The 23552-nt window shown below is 45.4% G+C and overlaps 1 protein-coding gene across 1 annotated transcript in view; it reads left to right on the top strand.

Moving 5' to 3' along the window:
• The window catches only part of DOCK1 (dedicator of cytokinesis 1), a 542405-nt gene that overhangs the window by 138728 nt on the left and 380125 nt on the right, over nucleotides 1-23552 (top strand). The window contains exons 26-27 of the mRNA XM_042780404.1: nucleotides 15056-15183; nucleotides 17042-17137. Of these exons, the coding sequence (XP_042636338.1) occupies nucleotides 15056-15183; nucleotides 17042-17137 (224 nt within the window). The remainder of the gene's footprint in view (nucleotides 1-15055; nucleotides 15184-17041; nucleotides 17138-23552) is intronic.

The following is a 23552-nucleotide window of genomic DNA, read 5'->3' as shown; positions in this document are numbered from 1 at the left end:
CTTGGGAGATCTTGACTGCGCCTCAACTCAGTAGACGTTGATGCTGACGCAAGCTTGAATCCCATGCAAGTAACAGAGCATCTAATAAAAGAAAGCCCTGGTGCTTGATTCTGCTTAGATAGTGAACAGCAAGTCGCTAAAATGAGAAGTTGCTTCTGAGGTCTTTCACATCTGCTTCTTCCATGCTCTCCCGTTGTACTGTCTGGGAGAAACCAGATGTGAGCCACATAGATAATTTAAGGTTTTCTAGTTGCCACATTGGGCACCTGTTAAGTGCTTGGCTGCTAACTGAAAAGTCGATGGTTTGAACCCACCCAACAGCTCTGGGGAAGAAAGACCTGGTGATCTCCTGCCATGAAGATTTCAGCCCAGAAAACCCTCTGTGGCAATTCCACTCTGTCACACGGGGTCACTGTGAGTCAGAATTGACTTGATGGGAGGCGGCATCTTCTCACCTCCTCCTACTACACAAGAGGAAGACAGAATCTCCATCAGCAGCCTGTTCTTATGAGGCCAGACATGCTGCCATCTCCAAGCCTCTCATCAACCTTGATATCAGCCATCACTCCTGCAGCACCCACCACCTCTCTACTGGGTTTGATAATGCACTGTAGTAGCCACACATAACTCACAAATTATGGGGGTTTATTAGGGAAGTAACAGGCTACAATTCAAGTTCAAGAGCGCACTCAGTCTCAGCTGGCCGTCTCTCTCAGCAGGCTGTCTCTCTCAACTGGCAGTCTCTCTCAGTAGCTCTCTCTCAACAGTGTGTCTCTCTCAGTCTCTCAGCAGCATAACTTTCAGCCAGCAGTCAGAGAGACGACTCCTCTGCCTCTAGGAGGGCTCATTTTGAGCCTGGCAGAGTGGCAAAACTAACCTGTCCCAACATCAGAATTCTATACACCTGAGAGAGGGCACACTCCCCAGAAGATTGCTCTCTGCTGCTCCAAAAGAAGTACCCCAAGTGTATAACTCAGCTGCTCAGTTGCTCAAGGCAAAGTGGGAGTTACAAAGACTATGGCTGGAAAAGCTATACCATGTGGTTTACTACATCACACATACTTACTAAAAGTATAAAAGAACAGGTGAAATTAATTTTCCTAGTGTATTTTATTGACACTGACATATATAAAATGTTTGTTTTAACATACATTCACTGTTGTTGTTATGTGCTGTTGAGTCAGAACTGACTCATAGCGACCCCTCCTTGGGTTTCCAAGGCAGTATCACTACAGAAGTAGATTGTCCAACCTTCCTTCTGAGCAGTGGCTGGTGGGTTTGAACCGTCAGCCTTCTGGTTAGCAGTCAAGTGCCTTAGCCACTATGCTACCAGAGCTCCCATATATTCACTATAAAAATTAAAAAACAACAGAAGGCTGGTGGTTCAAACCCACCAGCCACTCCTTGGAAAGATGATTGGGCAATCTACTTCCATAGAAATACTGCCTATGAAACCCAAGGAGGGGTTGCTATGAGTTGATATCAACTTGACAGCAGTGAGATTTTTTTTGTTTGTTTGTTTACTATAAAAATTATTGCAGAGATATTTTACTTTCTTTTTTTTTCCACACTAAGATGCTGATATTTGCAGTGTGTTCTACACTGTGAATTGTATATCTCAATTTGGATGTTAAATGTTCATCAGAGGTGCTTCCTCTAATTTCAGTACTAATACAATTTACTGTTAGAAAAGATGGATTCACATACTCTAGTTGTTTCAAACAGTTGTTGCCAGTAGTTGTTTCAAATAGTTGTTTTCAGTAGCTATATTGAGTATCACCTTTTATATTTAAATTCATCAAACCCACCAGCCACTCCTCGGAAGGAAGGTTGGGCAATCTACTTCCGTAGTGATACTGCCTGGGAAACCCAAGGAGGGGTCGCTATGAGTCGGGTCTGACTCCACGGCACATAACAACAACAACAACAACAACAACATTAAATAAAATTAAGAATGCTAGTTTTCCAAGCTACATTTGAATCTTCCAGAGGCCACTGTATTGGATAGCACAGCTTTAAGGCATCAGTAGACCATGGCTGGTACAAACTGTTAAGTGCTTAGCTGCTAGCCAGAAGACTGGAGGTATGAGTCCACCTGGACACAATTTGGAAGAAAGGCCTGGCAGTCTACTTCTGAAGAATGAGCCATGGAAAACCCTATGGAGCACAGTTCTCTGACACACATGGGGTCACCATGTGTTGAATTCAATTTTACAGCAAGTGGTAAGGCATTAGTAGTCTTCATGTACTTTTATTTGAAAATGGTTTGTTTGGATAACAATATTATTATGTCCACTATTGCCATCAGCAGCTACCATTTGCTGAATGCTCACTATTTGACAAATACACACATGTATGCTGTGATGCTCACAGTAAACCCGAGTGAGTAACAGCAGCCACCCATTTTGCAGGTGAGCAAAATAATGCTCAGAGAGCTGAGGTCTCATGCCCAGGATCAAAGCAGAGAGTGAGCATGGTGGATTTAATTTCTTCCTTATGTGTGTTGGCGAACTGAAGCTTGATGAGATTAAAAGACTTTTCTAAAATCTTCTGTGGTGACCCAGGTTCCTAGACATCTGTTCAAGTTTTTGTTGCAGCAGTTTCCAAATAATAAAGAAATTGCAAAAGATTATTTTTGGATTGTTGTTGTTGTTGAGAATCTTTATAAAAAATACCAGAATCTCTTGGAGAAATGCATGGAATTCTATCCAGTCTACAGTGCACATATTTGTTTTACCGTGAAGGTGAGTTCCTCAGGGCAGTGCCATGAAAACTCTTCAACTGGTGATTAGGAGACATGGATTCTAGCCTGCCCTGGCTGGGTCATGCATCTGTAAGTTGGTTTTCTTATTGTTCAGGTAGGACGAGGAGCTCTCTAACCATCTCTCTGTCCTTCATGCTCTTGAGCTCTCTAATTGTCCATTCAGTAAAGTCAGATGCCAAGCCTGTTTGTTGTCCATTTATGCCTCTGTAGTACCTTTCCCGAAGTTGGCACACCTTATGTGTTGGATGGATGTTGTTGTTATTGTTGTTGTTGGTAGGTGCCATCAAGCCTGTTCCAGCTCATAGTGATGTTGTGTACAACTGAGTGATCACTGCCCGGTCGTGTGCCATCCCCACAATCATTGCTGTGCTTAGACATTTGTTACAACCACTGTGTAAATCCATCTCATTGAAGATCTTCCCCGTTTTTGCTGACCCTCCACTTTACCAAGTATGATATCCTTCTCAGGGACTGGCCCCTCCTGATAACATGTCCAAAGTACATGAGATGAAGTCTTGCCATTCTTGCTTCTAAGGAGCATTCTGGCTCTACTTCCATGACAGATTTGTTCATTCTTTGGCCGTCTATGGTGCATTTAGTATTCTTTGCCAACACCATAATTCAAATAATCAATTCTTCTTCAGTCTTTGTGGTGGTTAAGTTTGTGTGTCAACTTGGGTGGGCCTGGCTGAGTGACTGGCCAGCTGGGTGTAGTATTCCCCATGATGAGACTGATAATCCACTCCATGGTGGAATCTACTGTGAGCAGCTGAGTAGCTTGGGTATGTGGTCTGCTTCCCATATATAAGAAACAGCTTTGGGAATGGTCTCTAGCTTATGGAACTCTTGAATCCTACATGTAGCCATGTCGTTGCTCAGCAGCCTGCCATGCTCTGCTGACCTTGGGACTTTCCATGGACTTGAATTAATGGCCTGCCATGTGGTTTGGTAACATGAGGACTATGCCATTTTGTCGACCTTGGGCTTGTTAGCCTCAGCAGCCAGTAGCTGCTTTGTTGAGGCGATCCCATTTGTGGTATATTCTTGTCAGAGGGCACTAGGTAAGCAGAACAGTCTTCGTTATTCGTTGTTCAGCTTTTGTATGCAAATGATGTGGTTGAAAATACCATGGTTTGAGTCAGCACCTTACTCCTGAAAGTGACATCTTTCTTTTTGAACCCTTGAAAGAGGTCTTTTGCTGCAGATTTACACACATGTGTGATACACCTTCCTCTTCATTTGCAGTCTTGAATTAAGGTAAACTTTGAAGTACTTAATGTTATTTAAAACTTGTGCCCCAACATGTCCTGAAAAACCTTAGTCTATAAACTGATACGTGGACTAGGAAAACATCTTTAGTAGAGGAGCCTTTAAGAAGCCTGCATTAGTTTTTGCTTTTGGGTAGGAAGCTGAGTAGCTGGAGGCTGCACTGGGAGGTAGACTTGGTTTTCACTGAAGACTATTTAATTGTAGACCATGCACATGTAATTGCAAATTAAAACAGACCAAACAACCACATATACATACATGTGCTCACACACCATTGTCCAGATCTGCCTGGAAATTGGCCAGGAAAACTGGGTCACAAGAAAGGCGGGAGAGATCTTATTGTGATTTTTTGCCCTTCCAAGGGTGGAACAGGGCTATTTAAAGTGCGAAGCACTGTGGCTTAGAGATAAACAACTAGCGTGGTCATCTGATCCTGGGAAACCTTATGAATAGCTCTGGAACATTGTCTGATATGGTGGCAGAAGATGAGCCCTCAGGTTGGAAGCCACTCCAAAAACGACTAGGGAAGAGCGGCCTCATCAAAGTAGAGTCAGCCTTAATGGCATGGATGGAGTAGTGCTTTCATTTGCTGATGGGGCACAACTCAAAATGGGAATAGACAGCTGCAAACATCCATTAATAATCAGAACATGGAATGTATGAAGTATGAGTCTAGGAAAATTTGAAGTTATCAAATGAAATGGAACAGATAAAGATCGATATCTTAGGCATTAATGAGCTGAAGTGGACTGTTTTTGGCCATTTTGCATTAGACAGCCATGTGATCTACTATGCCGGAATTGAGGAACTAAAGAGGAATGGTGTGACATTCATCATCACAAAGAATGTTTCAAGATCTGTCCTGAAGTACAATGCTGTCAGCGATAGGATAATATCCATACACCTAGAAGGAAGGCCAGTTAACACTACTACTATTTAAAATTTATGCACCAATCACCAAAACCAAGGATGAGGAAGTTGAAGATTTTTACCAACTTCTGCAGTCTGAAACTGACCAAACATGCAATCAAAATTTACTGATTATTATTGGTGATTGGAATGTGAAAGTTGGAAACAAAGAAGAATCACCGGTAGTTGGAAAATATGATCTTAGTGACAGAAATGATGCTGGATATTGCATGATAGAATTTTGCAAGACATCGACTTACTCATTGCAAATACCTTTTTTCAACAACTATATCGTGGCTATACACATGGACCTCACCAGATGGAATACATAGGAATCAGATTGACTACATCTGGGAAACAGGCGATGGAGAAGCTCAATATAGTCAGCCAAAACAAAGCTAGGATATTGCTGTGGAATAGACCATCATCTATTCAAATGCAAGTTCAAGTTGAAACTGACGACAATTAAAAGAAGTCCATGAGAGCCAAAATATGACCTTGATTATATCCTTCCTGAATTTAGAGACCATCTGAAGAATAGATATGATGCATTGAACACCACTGACCAAAAACAAGATGAATTGTGGGATAATATTATGAACATCATACATGAAGAAAGCAAAAGGTCATTAAAAAGACAAGAAAGAAAAGACCAAAATGGATGTCAGAAGAGACTCTGAAACTTGCCCTTGAACAGACCATAGCTAAAGCAAGAAACAATGACAAGATAAAAGAGCTGAACAGAAGATTTCAAAGAACAGCTCAAGAAGATAAAGTCAGTTATTATAATGAAATGTGCAAAAAGCTGGAGCTAGAAAACCTAAAGGGAAGAACATTCTCAGCATTTCTGACGCTCAAAGAACTGAAGAGAAAATTCAGACCTCGAGTTCCAATATTGAAAGATTCTGTGGGCAAAATACTGAATGATGCAGGAAACATCAAAAAAGATGGAAGGAATTCACAGTCATTGTACCAAAAATAATTGGCCGATGTTCATCTGTTTCAGGAGGTGGGTCATGATCAGGAACTAATGGTATTGAAAGAAGTTGAAGCTGGATAGAAGGAGTGTGTGAAAAACAAGGTTCCAGGAATTGAAGGAAAACCCCTCGAGATGTTTCAACAAATGGATGCCACACTGGAGGCACTTACTTGTCAATGCCAATATATTTGAAAGACAGCTACCTGGCCAACTGACTGGAAGAGATTCATATTTGTACCTATTCCAAAGAGATGATCCAATAGGATGTGGAAATTGTTGAACAATATCTTTAATGTCACACACAAATAAAATCTTGTTGAAGATAACTCAAAAATGGTTGTAGCAGTGGAATGAGGGATATCATTGCTGATGTCAAAATGGATCTTGGCTGAAAGCATAGAATACCAGAAAATGTTTACTTGTGTTTTATTGACTATGCAAAAGCATTTGATTGTGTGGATCATAACAAATTGTGGATAACATTGAGAAGAATGGGAATTCGAGAATACTTGATTGTGCTCATGACCACCTGTACATAGACCAGGAGGCTGTGGTTCACACAGCACAAGGAGATACTGCATGGTTTAAAATCAGGAAGGGATGTGTGTTAGGGTTGTATACTTTCACTGTATTTATTCAATCTGTATGCTGAGCAGATAATCCAAGAAGCTGGACTATATGAAGAAGAACATCACATCAGGATTGGAGGCAGACTCATTAACAACCTTTACTTGCAGATGACATAACCTTGCTTGCTATAGGTGAAGATGATTTGAAGCATATATTGATAAAGATTAATGTCTACAGCGTGGATTACACCTCAACATAAAGAAAATGAAAATCCTCACAACTGGACTAATAAGAAGCATCATGATAAATTGAAGATTGAAGTTGTCAAAAGACTTCATATTGTTTGGTTCCACAATCAACACAAATGAAAGCAGCAGTCAAGAAATCAAAGAGGATGTATTGTACTGGGTAAATCTGCTGCAAAAGATCTCTTTAAAGTGCTGAAGAGCAAAGATATCTCTGTGAAGAGTAAGGTGCACCTAACCCAAGCCTTGCTATTTTCAATCACATCATGTGCATGTGAGAGCTGTACAATACATAAGGAAGACCGAAGAAGAGTTGATACTTTTGAGTTGTGGTGTTGGTGAAGAATACTGAAAGTACCATGGACTTCCAGAAGAACTAACAAATCTGCTCTGGAAGAAGTACAGCTGGAATGCACCTTGGAAGCGAGCATGGCCAGACTTCATCTCACCCACTTGGGTCATGCTGTCAGAAGGGACCATTCCCTGGAGAAGGATATCAAGCTTAGTAAAGTGAGGGTCAGCGAAAATGGGGAAGGCCCTCAATAAGATGGACTGACACAGTGGCTACAATGATGGGCTCAGGTGTAGTAAAGATTGTGAGTCTGGCACAGGACTGGGCATTGGTTTGTTCTGTTTTACATAGGATTGCTATGACTCAGAGCCAACTTGATGGCACCTAACAACAACATAGTAATATTAACAAAAGTAAATACTCACCAAGGGTCCTCCTAGGAAGAGAAGCTGTTCTCCACACTGTGCATGAACACACGCACCTACTACCACTGACCGACCTTGGTTACTTGTCGGGGGAACTCCCATTATGTGACCATTAAGACCTCTGTTTCCAAGAAGATTTCATTCCAGTAACAGAGCTCAGAATATCAAAAAGGAAAACAAAACAGCTCAGTAACCGAAGCTGGGCCTTTGAAGCTTTCCTGTGCCTATGGGTCAGATGTGGAGGCAGCACAGAAGGGTGGTGCTGTCATTTCACCCTCTGACCTTGGGGGCCTGCAGGAGATCTTGAGTGTGGTCACTGTGACCTGTTGGCCTTTGAGAAAAATCTGAGCATCTAGCTCACCAGCTTCAGTGATGTGGCTCTGTTCTGGTTGGTCTGTGGGTTGGGAGAGCTCTGCCTGATGCAGATGTTGGTGTTGGGGCTGATGGTGCTGGTGATGGTGGTGTTGGTGCCAATGGTGGTGCTGGTTCTGTTGGTTCTGCTGGTGCTGATGGTAGTGGTGGAGGATGGTGACCTTTCACATTGGAATATTTTATTGCTTTTTATTAAGTCCCTCTGCAAGCATTATCTCATTTCATCATCACAGTAAAAGGATACTTACCCCATCTCCCCTTACTTCCTTGACCAGCCATGGATAGGTAGGGAGTAATGGATGGAGGGATCATTTCCCTGATCACTCTGAAAACATCTAACCTGTGATAGGAGCTCTGGTGGTGAAGTGGTTAAAACTTTTGGCTGCTAACCAAACAGTTGGCAGTTCCAACCCACCGGCCACTCATTGGGAGAAAGGGGAAGCAGTCTGTTTTCATATAGATTTATAACATTGGAAATCCTATGGGACAGTTCTACTCTGTCCTATAAGGTTGCTATGAGTCGGAATTGACTGAGTGGTAATGGGTTTGGTTTTGTTTTAAGCTGTGGATACTGATCCATGTGAAGGGTTATTACAAATGGGTGTTTATCTTCTCAAGGGACTAAGAAAATCCAATTGTCTTTAAATGTGAGAAAAGAGCAGTGAAGTTTCTGAAAGTTGTGCTTTTTCTCATCAAGAGAGACTGGACAACAGAGAGAAGCAGCTAACACAGACCTCTGGACCAAGTGGCTGGTGGGCATTCCCAGCAGGTAGCCAATGATTGACAGCATCTTCCCTGCTGAAGAGGAACAGTGAGATTCGACATCACTTCCTTCACTTTGGAGTAATTCTGACAAATGAGCCCAACAGAATTAATTAGCTCTGTGGACAGTCCAGTCCACAGCAGCCTGCCCAGCATGGCAAATAAATGGGGTGTAAGGGATGGATTGGGAGTTCTTGTGGTGTAGTGCCTAAGGCACTGACTGCTAACTAGAAGGCAGCAGTTCAAACCCACTAGCCACTGCTTAGAAGGAAGATTGGGCAATCTACTTCCGTAGTGATAATGCCTCAGAAACACAAAGAGGGGTTGCTATGAGTCGGATCCGACTCAACGGCAGTGAGTTGTTTTTATAAGGGATGAATTTAGTCCAGGACATCAGAGCACCAGAGCCTGAAGGGCCATTTCTGCCTTCTCTGAGTCCAGAACTGTGTTCCTCTGTGTTTACATAACCGTTCTTGAACACACCAGTCCCTCCAACTGTACCGGCCAGTCTAGTAGGTCTTCTACCTATTGCTTCTAACCTGATTCCAGAAAACAGCTGTATCAAGATAACCCAGTCATTTTTCCCCCTTAGTCACATTATCGAGAACTATTGTGCCTACTCAATTCTTAGAGACTCTTAACATCTCTCTGAAGTGTTTTGGAAGTTCATCTTGTTCTTCAGAATGGTTGCAGTGATAGAGATGGGGTAGTGAGTAAAGATGGCCAAGGGCAAGTCCCATGTTGAGGGTGGTCATATTGGGTGATGTGTTTCAGGCCAAAGGAAAAGAGGACTCAAACTCTAATGTTAATGACTGCAGGTCATAAGGAAGGGCAAGGGCAGGTATGAAGGGGCTCAGCTATATTTTGCCAAGAGAACTTTCTAACCCCTTGTGCTAAGGAATTTGGAGTGTAAGGCCTCCATTGGACATTGCATTGTGGTTCAGGACAGGAGATCAGCAGTTACTAAGGTGGGTGTAGTTTGTGAACTTTAAGATTCTGGAGGGAAAGCAGTGGGATTTGGAGATATTTGAAAAATCAGTGTGTTCAGTGGATCAACAATGCTTGGTTGGATTTTGAGGCAGGATTCACTGCCAATGAGGTCATTTTCTTGTCATCTCCCGTGGGTGGCCTTGTCCTTGAGTAGCTTTCTAGCATTTTTGTGTTCTCCTGAACCCATATGGTATCTTGGCTTTTGGAGTCCTTCACTAATGAGGTCCCGGGGCTTTGGCGTTTGGAGACGACCTCTCCTTGGGGCCTCAGTTCATCCATTGGCATCACAGGAAGGGCTGGATGAAAAGTTAAGGACCTCGATGTGAGGTCCTCCTGACACCTGGGAGCACAGACATGGACAGGCCATCCTGGTGCCAGCAGGGCAGCACCACCTTTGTTTGCTGTGCTTTTCCTCCTTGGTCTTCTGGCATTGTAGCCAGCAAGGCTGGCCTTGCCTCTGCCCATAAGATGGGCTTCTTAAGCCCTGCTGCTGCCCAAGTATTGATTCCTGCAGTTGTGAAATCATGAAGTCAAATCATATATTCATATATTCATTGGACAAAACTCCTTTTGGAGAAATGGAGTTGCTATCAGCCATTTACAGGGAAATAAGTCAAAGTGGAATTTGAAAAAAACAGCATGAGCTGTCTACATGAAGCCAATAGGAAGGCAGTGGGGGAGAAGGGTGTGTGCTGTATCTGAGTCCTATCTCTCCTTGCCCACTCTCCAGTCCCACCACCACCCCCATACTGCATTGCCCAGTGGTCCTTGAGAAGGTCTTCTAAATAGGTCTCTCATATTTACAGAAACATTCTACTGTTGCCTGCTCATTTTTTTCTTTTATAAAAAAAATTGCAAGAAACATTAATTCAAAACATGCTTTTAGGTATCATTAACATTGTAAATCCTAAAACATGAAACTCTAAAACCCAGCTAAGTATATTCAATATTTCAGAGCACTGCTCTCTTCTCTCCTGTGCTCTGCATTTTAAAGGAATTGGAGATGGCAAAACACAGTCCTGGTGCTGGGAATAGATAGATGGTCTATATCGGAAAGCTGATGATGCTAGGGTGAAATCGGAATTCCCAATTGGAACAATTAGTGATTGTATTTCATCTTTAATCTTATTTGTGACTGTTTCTGTATTTTCCTTTAATTTTTTGGAACATGCTTTATATGCTCCTATCTTCAAAACAAGTGAAAGCCTGAATGTTTTTCATGCTATGTTCTTGGACCCCAGGGCCCCTTCATGTCACAGCCCTGCTTCTAGGGGCATTGTCCCTGTTCCTGTCTCCACATCCTCATCCTCTCAGCCCTTTCAGGAAGCTGCCTTTCAAGGTCCCCTCATCCCACATCCCAGGCTGCCCGGTTCCATCCAATCTCAACACCACATGTGGAGCCTTTATGTGCTCTGCCCTCTCTTGGTTCTGTCACTCACCTCTGCCTCTTCCTGTGTCTGGCCTTATCCCTCTTCATCTTCTTTCCACACTTCCTGTCCTAATACTTAAATCCTGATGCTATTCGGGGCCTTTCCTTCTCACTCCCCTTCACAATCTCAACCTTGTATCTGGGTTTCACTGCTGTCTAGAGGCTGATGATTCTGCAGTCTGTCTGCACCAGAAATCTTCGAGCTCCAGAACCCTCTATCCACTTGCTGACTAGACAAGGTTACTGGGTGTCCGACAGGCAACTCAAGCTCATCTTGCTCAAAATTGAACCCTTCTCATTTCCTCCTCCCATAAGCACAGTTCTCCATTTCCTCTCATTGGATGACGGTGTCCCTCAGGTGCCCAAGCCGGATCCTGGGCGTTGTTTGTGACTCTCTTTATCCCCCACCCCAGTTACTCACCAAGGGCCATGTTCATCCCGCCTCCCATTTGCTCTTGTCATGGCCTCTTCTTTTAAATGCCATTGGAGCCTGAGCTCAGGCTTGGATCATTGTGGTAGGTAACTGAGGAGTTCTGGGCTTCCATCTCCATTGCCCTGCTTCCACTCCATCCCAGAGGGCCTCTCTAGCCTTCCGACCTGCCTGTATCTCCCCCCCCAAATCCCCTCCACTTTGCCCAGTTCCACCCCAGGATGGAATTGGATTGGCCCCCTGGCCTTCCGTTCCACCTGTCTTCTCCCAGACTGTGACGGCACCATCCTGTGCTGTGCGCTTGGCTCTGAACATGCCATGCTTCCTCTTGCCCCTCTCACTTTGTGTTTACCTGGATCTCACTCCCCTATTGTCCTCCCCACAGGGCAGACTCCTACTCCCTCTGCAGGCGGACTAGGGTATTACCTCCTGAAGGAGGCCTCCCCTGACTCACTCTGCTTCCCATGCCCCACCCTACAAGCCTGTGCATCAGTCCAGGGGCCAGGGAGGCCAGGAAGGGGCCATGACTCTTCATCTTTCTCTGTGTCATGTCATCCCAGCACATACTCTTCACTGACTGCCTTAGTTACCTAAACCCACTGCCATTGAGTCAATTCTGACTCATAGCAACCCCATTGGGTTTCTGTTTCTGAGGTGGTAAATCTTTATGGAAGTAGATTGCCCCATCTTCCCTCTGTAGAGTGGCTGGTGAGTTTGAACCGCCAACCCTCTGGTTAGCAGTCAAATGCTTTAGGCACTGCATCACCAGAGCCCTAGTTACCTAGGGCTGCTGTAACACAAAGACCACAAATGGATGGCTTTAGAGAGTAGACAATTTCTCACCATTTTGGAGGGTGAAAGTGCTAATCGGGCTGTGCTTCCTTCCTTGTTGATAGCCCTAGGGGTTCCTTGGTTGTAGCAGTTCTGACATGGTGTTCCTCTGTCCCCTGTGTGTGTCTCTGTGTCTACCTGGTCTTATAATTCAGAAGAGATTGGGTTTAGGATCCACCCTGCACTGGTTTAACCTCAATGGAGTTATTCTATTAGATTGCATCATGGAAGGGGATTCATTCTATTGCATTACATGATGGAGGGCAATGTGCTATACCTAAAGCCAAGTGGTGTAATCATATGTGAACTACGCCATGACAATAGCTAAACTATTTGGCCAAGCAAGTGAGAATCAGAGTCAAATTGAGTTTATACATGAAATTAACCATCACACTGAGCGTGTAGCCTGTGATAGGCATGGTACCCCATGCTCAACTGAGCAGGGTGACACGGAGCCTCAGACCTGGGAGGAGTGGGTGGTAGTCCCCTGCCCATGCTGCAGAGGAGGAAACCGAGGCACAGAGAGGTGGAGTGAGTTGTCCAAGCGGACCTTGTTGGTATGTGGGGCTCTGACTGTGGACTCACAGAATCTCGCTGCAGCACCTGACCCCCTGTCCCTGTGCACACTGCCCTCCCTGTAGGTGCAGGCCCAGCAGAAAGTTCTGCCTTAGTGGATGGAGACAAAGCCGGGTGTTCTGGTTACCTAGTGCCGCTCTGACAAGAAAATACCACAAATGGGATGGCTTGAACAAACAGGAATTTATTCTCTCACAGTTCGGGAGGCTTTAAGTCTGAGTTCAAAGTGCCAGGCTCTAGGGATTGGGTGAAAGCCCCTCACCTTTGGGCTTCAGCTCTGTCTCTTGCTTCCGGCCCACTGAAGCTAGAGGCATCTCTTCACTCAGGCAGCTACTGGCTACTGAGGGTAACAAGCCCAAGGTTGACAAATAAAATGGCACAGTCCCAATGTTAACCAAACCACATGGCAGGCCATTAATTCAAGTCCATTGAAAGTCCCAAGGTCGGTAGAGCATGGCAGGCTGCTGAACAACAACACGGCTACATGCAGGCTTCAAGGGTACCATAAGCTAGAGACTGTTCCCAAAGCTGTTTCTTATATATGGGAAGCAGACCACATACCCAAAGGAGCTACTCAGCAGAGCGTGGTAGATTCTGCCATTGAGTTGATTAACAGTCTCATCATGGGGAATACTACATCCTGCTGCCCAGTCACTCAACCAGGCCTAGCCAAGTTGACACACAAACTTAAGTACCACACCGGGAATTTAGTAGGCTACTTAGCGGCTGGCCAAGCTGAGAACCGTTTTGAAAGCCAAGGCCTAAGCTCTCCAGGAAGAATTGTACTTTGGTCCTCCTGGAATAGATGAGATAAGCTACAATTCAAATGCAGGAGTTCTGGTAGTGTAGTGCCTAAGGCACTTGACTGCTAACCAGAAGGCTGGCAGTTCTAACCCACTAGCCACTCCTTGGAGGAAGGTTGGGCCATCTACTTCTGTAGTGATACAGCCTTGGAAACCCAAGGAGGGGTTGGTATGAGTCGGATCTGACTTGATGGCACGTAACAACAACACAATTCAAATAATTGTCATGAGAAGCATTTTGTCTTAGTTCTCCAGTGCCACTGCAACAGAAATACCTTAAGTGGAGGGCTTTAACAAACAAATTTATTTTCTTACAGTTTAGGAGGCTGGAAGTCCGATTCAGGCTGCTGGCATTAGGGGAAGGCTTTTTCTTTGTTGGCTCTGGAGAAAAGTCCTGGTCTGATCCCAGCATCTGTGTGCTGGGCATGCTTTGGTGATCTCCGTGGGTTGGGCCTCAGTCTTACCCTGGGTCTAGGACACTTGTTGTGCAGAGACCCTGGGTCCAAAGGACACAGCCTGCTCCCTGCTCTTCTTTCTTGGTGGCAGTCTCTCCCTCCCCTCTGCTCACCTCTCTCTCCTTTTGTCTCGTGTAAGGGAAGAGGTAGCGCAGCCCCCACCTCAGGAAAACTCCTCTTATATCACATCGGGGCTGTAACTCAGGAAAGTATTGCATCCTAGTCTAATACCCTTACAACTCATTGGCTGATCACATCAGATTGCAACATGGAGGTGATTACGTCATTGCGCAGATGCCACATTGCATCATTACATAACTGCCAAACCACCAAGAATCATGCCACAGCTAAGTTGACATATATTTTTTGGGGACACAATCCAACTTGTGACAAATTTCTTATAAAAATTGCAGTTCGCTGATGGCACAGTGGTAAATCACTTAGCTGCTAACTGAAAGATCAGCAGTTTGAACCACTTGCACTCCACAGGAGAAAGGTGTAGCCATCTGTTTACTTAGAGATTACAGTCTTGGAAACCCTGTGGGGCAGTTCTACTCTGTTCTATAGGGTCGCTATGAGTCGAAATTGACTTGGTGGCACACAGCAATGAAAACAACACCTCTATATAATTATTTGAAAGCACAACATGTGTGGTTGCATTTTGGGCACGCTATGTGCCCCATGTTTGTGTATGTGTATGTTTGTGAACTGATAGCATGTGTGTATGTGGAGATATACAGATGTATGCATGTACCTGAGTGTATTTGTGTGTCAGCTATTTGCATGGCATGCCATTGATCTCCTTATTCATGGCCAGGTAATCTGAACAAGCCATGAGGCAGTGCCCTGTCCCACAGGCTGTAATTTGGTGTGCTTACTAGGGCACAATACGTCTAGCCGCCCTGAGCTGTGTCTTGGTGGGTGTCCTGCTGATCAGCCCTGTGTCTCCTGCAGACTGCCGCGAGATCCTGCTTCCCATGATGACAGATCAGCTCAAGTATCATCTGGAGAGGCAGGAAGACCTGGAGGCCTGCTGCCAGCTGCTCAGCAACATCCTGGAGGTGCTGTACCGGAAGGATGTGGTGAGTGGTGGTTTTGCCCGCTCAGGCCGCCCTCGGGACCTTGCCGGACGTTCGGGCCCATGATTCACACCAACCCGAGCCCCACATGCACAGCAGGGTCATATTTTATTTGTGTACAAAGGAATTGCCTTAAGTTCAAGGTTTCGCCTTTCTTTTTCTCTCTGTAGGGTTGCATTCTTGAATTATTTTTATTTACGGGTAAAGCCTTTCTTCATTATCTTACCATGTTTATTCTTCTGCATTCAAAAAAAAATCTTCCTTTAACATTGATTTCCCATCTTCTTAGCTAAACACCTCTTGAGACCTAGATTTTAATCCTGAAGTTCAGACAGAGGCTTTGATATTACAAGTTGACTATAAAAAAAGGAGGCTAATTACCTGAGTTCTTCCTCTCAATTCTTTAATTTTATTAACGTAAAACGTGCACATAGTTTATGAAGAAGTCAGTGGTGCTTATGAGATTCATGGTGAGAAGAGGCCCTCTGCCCTTCTCTGTGGGCACCTCTCCCCAGACAAACACTCTGGGTGCTTTGTAAGCTACCTCCCTGCCCCTGCCCTCCATGTCTCTTCTGCATTTCTAAATCGTAAGCTTATACCACTGGCTTTTTTTTTTTTTTTTTAAATCAACTGTTGGTATGAACACACAGTGGACAAACCTGGCCCTGTTCCTCCCATCCCCACGTACCATATATGTGGATGCACACATGCATTACAGCCACAGGGATACTCACATGAAGTCGTTTGTTGTCCAGTTGTGTCAGCAAAGGTCAAAACAGGGCCCGGCCGGTCAGTCCACTCATCACCTCTGGCCCGTGGCACTGGACAGACGGGCCAGGTTTTGAAGTTGACAGAGCTTGTCCTTGACTCTCTGCTGTGGACACCTTCCTGGTTGACACACACACACATGCCCCACTTCTACCCACACCCCTATTATGTTCGCCCATCCCGGCTGACTTTCTTGAAGAAAGAGATCAGATGACATTAGCTCACACTGTTGATGGTACAGCCTTTGGAAAGGCTTCCACAGCCTTTGCCCACAGGTCTGCCTCCATGGTGCCACTCGAGGCCCTTCCCATTTCTTACTGGGCAAAGGATTAAGTGTAAAGAGGGTCTAAGGGCTCTGGTGGTGCAGGGATTATGTGCTCAGCTGCAAGCCCAAAGGTTGGTGGTTCAGACCCACCCAGCCAGCTCCACAGGAGAAAGACCAGGCAATCTGATTCCGTAAAGATTATGGTGTAGAAAGCTTCATGGAACAGTTCTGCCCTGTCGCATGGGGTGGCTGTGAGCGAGAATGGACTGGGAATTAAACAACAACAAGAAAGAGGGCTTCCAGCCACTGCTTCCGGAGGAGATGATCGGAGAGCAAATCTTACCTGACAGAAAGCTCTGGGCCCTGTGTACTTTGTGCCATTTTCTAAGATGATATTTTAATGATCTGTCCTGTGTGATCGTTTGACCCACAAGTTATACGGGTTGTGACGTGCAGAGCCACTAGGGTTGTTATTTGCCAAAGTTCCATTCACAAATGACCAAAGTGTCTTTAGAAAAGTAATTGGCAGGCTAATCAGGGATCATAAACATCTTATTGCTCAAACAGATCAGCTTTTATTTTTAAGATTTGCTTAAATTAAATTACTGTAATTATAGAACAAATTTTCATTAATGGACTGTAATTAATAACATGCCTTGAGTTTTCTTCACATAGGCCTTTTTGCCTTGACAAGGTCCATTTTTCATCTCGTTAAGGGTTATAATTGATTTACACTTTACAGGGTAAATAGATTCGGTGACAGCCATCGGGGCTGGCATTCTCATGATTGTCTTTGGTGCTGGTTCTCACGGGTCTGTCCTCTTCCAGGGCCCCACACAGCGCCATGTCCAGGTCATCATGGAGAAACTTCTCCGAACAGTGAACCGAACTGTCATTTCCATGGGACGGGATTCCGAGCTCATCGTAAGTGCTCAGTGACTTCCATGCACACATGTGATCGTGGCCATTTGATCTCAAGTCCTAAAGTCTATCTGGTCCTTTTCTAACTGTCTTTTACAAAAATAAGCTTTGTTTGGATTTTTGCTTGTGGAAATCTAACAAACACTAGAAATGCATCCATATGCAGTCATGGTGTGTACAACGCGCTGACTGGCCATTATTCTAGAACCAAGTGTTGACACATGAGGGTGAGCAATCCAACATTTAGAGTCAGAAGCATTTGGTCCTAGTGGTTTTGTTTTGTTCAGCAAATTCCATGTCTACGTTTTCCTAAGTCTTTCTGCTGGCTTCTTTCTACGTCTTCACATTTAAGATCCATTAATAAAATTTTACGAAGAACCTTCAAAAGTAATTACGGTACTCCCACCTAGCTGTTTTATTGTTGACTCTAATGCATGGTAAGTGTTTCTCTTATGCATAGTATGTAACCATGGAAAAGTACCCATTAACTTTTTCTAAAGAACGTTTTGAGAATAATGTAGCAGCCTTTCCAGTTTTATGTCATGGAGCGTATTTTCCAGAGTCTGTCCTCCTACCTCTCATTATTCTTAGGTTTGGTTTTTTAAACTAAGATCCACACGTTGGTCCCACATCATATCTTTGATTTGTAGACTATGTTACCCTTTAACCTCAGGTGATGACATTTCTCAAAAATAACTTCCCTAATCTAGAGTGTTCGCTGGCCATCAGCTAGGCCAGTTGGTCTTCCTTGGCGTGTGGTCTCCACTCTTGTGTATTCCTAGAGAGCAGGACGAGTAAGCTGAAACATGTCTCTTTCTGAAAGCAACACATAGGCTCCTCTGTGGCTAGGGTCACTATGAAGGACACTGGATCCGGTGAGTCCTAGACAGACAGCAATGAAGTAGCACAAGTGCTATTTTGGCTTTGATTCTGTCCAGCAAAATCGTCTAGTTTATGTCTTGGAGTTTCAGCGCGTGCCATGCTTAGATTTTCCTTTTTAAAGGCAATCTCATTTAGATATGGACAATACATATATAAATTAGGAAATAAAATATTTCCTTATAAATGTGCTCTCTCTCTGGCTGACTTTTCCATTTATTCTTTGAACATAAATTTGCCTGCCTCCTCCTGTGCTTCCTCATGGCCATTCTTTTCTATAATCTGGAAACACGTCCATATGCTCAAGGTGGGTGGAGACTGTGAGCCCGCTGGAGTGGGTCTTGGAGGATTCTTGAAGCCCTGAGGTCTGGGCTGCCCGGGTCCTTGGGGTCATACTATGGGTGAAGTTTGAACCCTCTCACATCATGGAACCCAGAAAGAGCAGCAGAAGAGAGTGAGTGATGTGTGGCTTGGAGTTGTGCCAAGTGTCATAGTGCTTGCTGACATCCTAGTGGGATGGACCAGTGGCTCAGAGCTGGGCGGTGTGGTGGTGGGACTCCTCGGGGTTTCCGCGGCTGAGGGAGGGCAGTTCTGGAAGTGCTCTGCAGGTGGGCAGTTAGGCAGATGGCAGATGGAGGCAAGTGAACCGCTGAGAGGTCCTATGTCCAGTTAGGGGAAGGTGGGGTCAGAATCAGGATGCCTTCACTCAGCTCAGAGCCAGCCAGCCAGCCAGCAGGTCAACTGGGGGGAGGCGAGCAAGGGAGAAGGCCCCCAAGTGTTTTGGATGGGCACGTGGGGCAGGGTTGTATGAGGAGCTCAGATTTCAATCTGAGGATCTGCCAGGAAGTAGAGTGATGCTGAACGGGGGTCTCATTTCTGTGGGTACCTCCCAGCAGATGTGTTCTGGCTCAGACCCCATAACCACAGTCGTGCCAATCATGGTACCAGCTCTGCATCAGCACTTAATGGTATGCTGAGTGGTCAGTGTACACCAATGAGACAACTCTCATTTAAATCTCAGCTTCATTTTCCATATGCCCTGCAGAAAATGCCCCACAGAGAGAGAGGCAATTGTCCAAGACCCATAGCCAGTGCAGCAATGCTTGTTTGGAGCCCAGCGGGGGCACAACCCTGGCTCTCCTTTGTTTCTTCTGAGACACGTGATGCCAATGGCGGTGGACCACTTGACTGTGACCTGCTCTCAGCCTCTGTCTAATTAGGGAGGCAGCTCTCAGGGAAATAAGCACCTTTCTATTGTCAGTCATTTCCATGGTCACCAATATTAGGAGTTCCTGGAGGTGGAGGGGCCAGCCCAAGAGTGGGAAACCCATTTCCTGAAGGGGTTAGGAGCCCCTGCCTTGGAGCAACCCATGTGTTCCCACCTGGTTGACCTTGCTGAAGTCCTGCCTGGCATGTTCTAAGAAGGGGGATTGGCAGTGAAGACCCACACTGGATTCACCTCGCTGTATCTCTGTGCATTGTGGGCAGTGAGCAAGGGCCAGGACACTGGCAGGGATGGAGGGAGGAGAGCAAAATACCGGCTCCCCAGAGCCCTAATCTTCACCTGAAATGGGAGCTTCTAAAAGCAGGAAGGCGATTTAGGTCCTAAACAGTTGTCTACAACAACTATTGCAACATCTCTGATCTCTAAAAGGTCTTAAAAATTCCTTTGAATTTCTTTCGTGAAACCAATCAGGCTATCATGGGAGGAATCTTACCAAAAAAATAAATATTCTGAGAAAGCTGTAATTATTGAATGAGCAGTGACAGCATCAAGATAGTTTCAAGAAGGGTATTCACCATTTAAATGCGAGTTGTTTAGAAGAATCTGTCAGTCATCCATCAACCACGGGTCCCCTTTGTGATGTCAACAGAAGAGTGAGACCAAGACACATCCTGTTTAGTATGCTTCACCTGGCTCTCAGGATGTGCATCATATGTAGATTGAGGCATTAACGTTTTAATGTCACTGTCTTGGCTGAGAATTGACGTGAGAAGAAGGGCGGGGGGAAGGTATTCCTGACAAAGTGGATGGAAAACTGTCAGAGGGCCTTGTAGACCAGAAGAGCAGACAGTGCATAGAGGCTTGTTGGGTTACACTGTAGCATTTCTTGATGCCACAGAGACTTCAGTTTGTGTGTGCTTCTTCGGCATAAATGGGTAGTGGAAACTATAACCATGAATCAGCTTAAAAGTTCTAAGTCATCCTGAAAATGGATTTTAGAAAAAAGTAAGTGGTTAGAAAGAAACGCTCTGCGTAGATGGGCTTCACTTAATGATTCACTTCATGACACTCCTAACAATAATATTGGAAATGTGACCTCTGTTTCCATAAAAATGAGGTATTAGTTGGGACTGCTGGCGTGGCCCGACAGAGTTGTAATGTGTGGGGGAGAGAACTGGGGACCATCACATGTAATTGCATAAGCTGTGATACACTCTTTTACGTCGGGTTCCCTGTTATCTGTACTGATGTTATTTTATAAAAATTGCATTATGCAGTTGGTTCTTTATCATTTTAGTTCATTTCATACTTGGCAACATTGTATTTAAAATGGCTATTTGAATGCATCTCATGCGTAAGATAAAAATATGCCATGATCCTAAATATTAGTCTTTTGTTTTAAGAAATAAAACTTCTCCTAGCCATTGTGGAATTGTAGGTCATGTGGATGCCTAAAACAGGATGTCAGACAGAAGCCTTGCAGCGACTTTGGTGTAGTATTTAAAGGTTGTTTTATTGCTATTCTAGTGTGGCCTGATACTGTAGAACAATTGAGTGAAATATGGAGGTTTGTGGTAAGTGTGATTGCAGATTTTTGTTTTTCGCTTCCCGCTGGGCCGTCTTTCTCGACCTCAATGTTAGATGGTATTCCTCGTTGCCATGTATGTGTACGTGCAGATGTGCTGGTGGGGTCATATGCTCCTGTCTTGTGGGCAGTGCCCAACCAGCCATGTGGTGTGTGGACCGGCACCGTCAGACGTGTGCCTATGCTAGAACATGCCCCAGTGTGGGGTTGAAAGTGGACAGAACAACCCCAGTGTGGGGTTGAAAGTGGACAGAACAGGTAACGCACAGTTCTGTCTTCTATGACACTTGCTGTCACTGCTGTGTCTGAATGACCAGATTCACATTCTACCAGTGAGTCCTTTAAAAATGTAACTCAGTGAGAAGGACTCCTAAGGCCTGCCTACACACACACCCCAAGACTACACGTAATTAATTCACTACAAGGGACGTCAGGGCCTCTTCTAAGACAAGCTACTCTTGGAAGATTCATAAAAGCAGGCATAGGGCAGGGGAACATTTTGCTTGGATCTCCCACTTATCCTCGTGGTCACTGGACCCTCCTCAGTCACTTGGCTCTGATGGCAGCTACTCGGCCTCCTCCCTGAGCACCACCTGTGGGTGGGTGGGTGGGGGGTTCCTGATGCGGGCTTGCAGTCGAATGACTACAGCCTTGTTGGCAGGAAGGTGCTGTTGGTGCAAACTCAGGGCTTGCTTTGCGTAAGGTGATGGACGGGGCCCTGATGTGCTTATTCATTAGGAAGATCGTACAGTGTTAGTGGTCTGCAGGGGGAATAGGGAACCAAGGCTCATAACCGCATAGCTTCACAAAGATGTCACGTCTCCATGCCAGAGCGCTCCTTCGAGCTGCTTACTGCAAGGGAGTTTAGGTAGGAATGAGCTCCTCCATGGATGCTATTTTTGATTTTCCCTTTGTGATAGAAAATGATGGATTCTAAGTGTTGCAAACGGACAGTGTCAGTGTGTCTCAAATTGTGTTGCTTTGTAATCTACAAACATGCTGCTGGAAGACCTGCCTCACATATGTCAGGTGTGAACAGCAGTGGCTCCTCAAGTTCATTTCTACTTGGTGGTGTGGGGGCAGCAGCTTTCCTGGCCGTTCTCATTCCCTGTAGCCTGATGTTTTGTTGAGGTTGGTCACTAACTTGGGGTTTACAGCTGAGGATCAAAAAACGAACCACCTAAGTACCTGGGGAGAAGCAGCTCTGCGATTCTGTATATTCCCACTGACCTGCACAGGTGTCTGACATCAAGGATCGAGCCACTTCCTAGGTCATGTGCTGCTCTCACGTGAGCCAGTCATGTATGGTGTGCAGTATAACATGACGAAAAGCAAAAAAACCCCGAACAGTTGCTTTTGGGCCAACTCTGCCTCCTGCTGGTGACCCAGGTGCATCACAGTGGAGCTGTGCCCCATGGGGTTGTCAGTGCTTGACTCTGGAAGCAGACTGCCAGCTCTTTCTTCCAAGTCACCTTGGGGTGGACGGCAATCTTCAGCTCTCTGGTTAGCAGCTGAGACTGCCCGGTTGCAGAGCTCAGGGGGTTCAATAGTGGGATTGTTGGCAATAGACTATTATCTATCATCTCTGTTTCACATAACTGCCTACTTCTGGTCAGTAAAGAAGCCCTGTATTTAGCCCATGCCCAATGGACCAGTTGCAGAGCTTTTGTCGATAGAAGGTCTGTCGGCGGGGGCAGCAGCTGCTGTGGTTTCCAGGGGACGTGGCCCCCTGAAGCTGCCTCACTTCATGGTGACTCACAGTTTCCCTGCTGAGAAAGATTCTCCTGAAGAGTGCATCCACCGGTGGCCTTGGTGAATGCACTGTGCCCTACAAACAACATGGCACACAGAAGTGCACAGGCCACTTCTTGATTTTCGTCCTTTCTGTGAAGAGAAAAAAGAACTCTGCTATCTTGTGGCATGTCAGCTCATTTGTAATCAAGGGTTATGCATCTTAATGATGGTGTCTTCAGATCATATGCCAAGGATAACGGTGCTGCTAGGGAATCCTCATTGTTTGTGCTTTGGGAAATTGGAATCAGCCACCTGATGCTGGCTCATGAACTGTGACACTGCTGATGGTTTACAGTCCAGCCACACCTCAGGTCGCCATGGCAACGTATAACTCGGCAACCAAGTAGAATGCAAAACTTCTGCCAGTGTCCTAAGGCCTTTCTAAGACAGCACGGTTTTGCCATACCTTGCCCCCTCTCGTTTTCCCTTCTGCAGGGACAAGGGAGGGTCAGAGATCCGGGGGGCAGGGGCCGAGGCATTGGGGGCCGAGGTCCACAGAGTGGGTGTTGGGGAGCAGACTGACCCTTGTTGTACTCAGCTCCTTACAGAGGAGCAGGGACTTCGGGGCAGCAGCCAGAGGCATCACCCACCAGTGATGACGCAATGTACCTGGAATATTGGCCAACCATTCCTGGACGGTGCTCTGTTCTTGCTCCCCCTGAGATGACACTTTCCCCTTGCTACAATCAGAATGGAAAGAGTATTGGAATCACTTCCTGTCCCCCTTGGCTCCATCCCCTTCTCTTCCCTGAGGAATGTGGAGGGAAGCAGGACCCTCCCATCTAAGCACCATGGCTCCCTTCTTGCAGGTGGACCCCACTGTTGGAGTGGGAAAGGGGGTGGTGACTACATTTCGCACCCATGGCAAAGGAGATGTGTCAGTTTCCTAGGCCTGCCTTAACAAAGTACAACAGCGGGTGGCTTTGAACAATAGA

This window comes from Orycteropus afer, unplaced genomic scaffold (genome assembly GCF_000298275.1).
Source record: "Orycteropus afer afer isolate SDZICR_OR568_19922 unplaced genomic scaffold, OryAfe1.0 scaffold00038, whole genome shotgun sequence".
NCBI lineage: Eukaryota > Metazoa > Chordata > Mammalia > Tubulidentata > Orycteropodidae > Orycteropus > Orycteropus afer.
The sequence above is the reverse complement of the archived record's forward strand: the minus strand, read 5'-3'. Positions and strand labels throughout refer to the sequence as shown.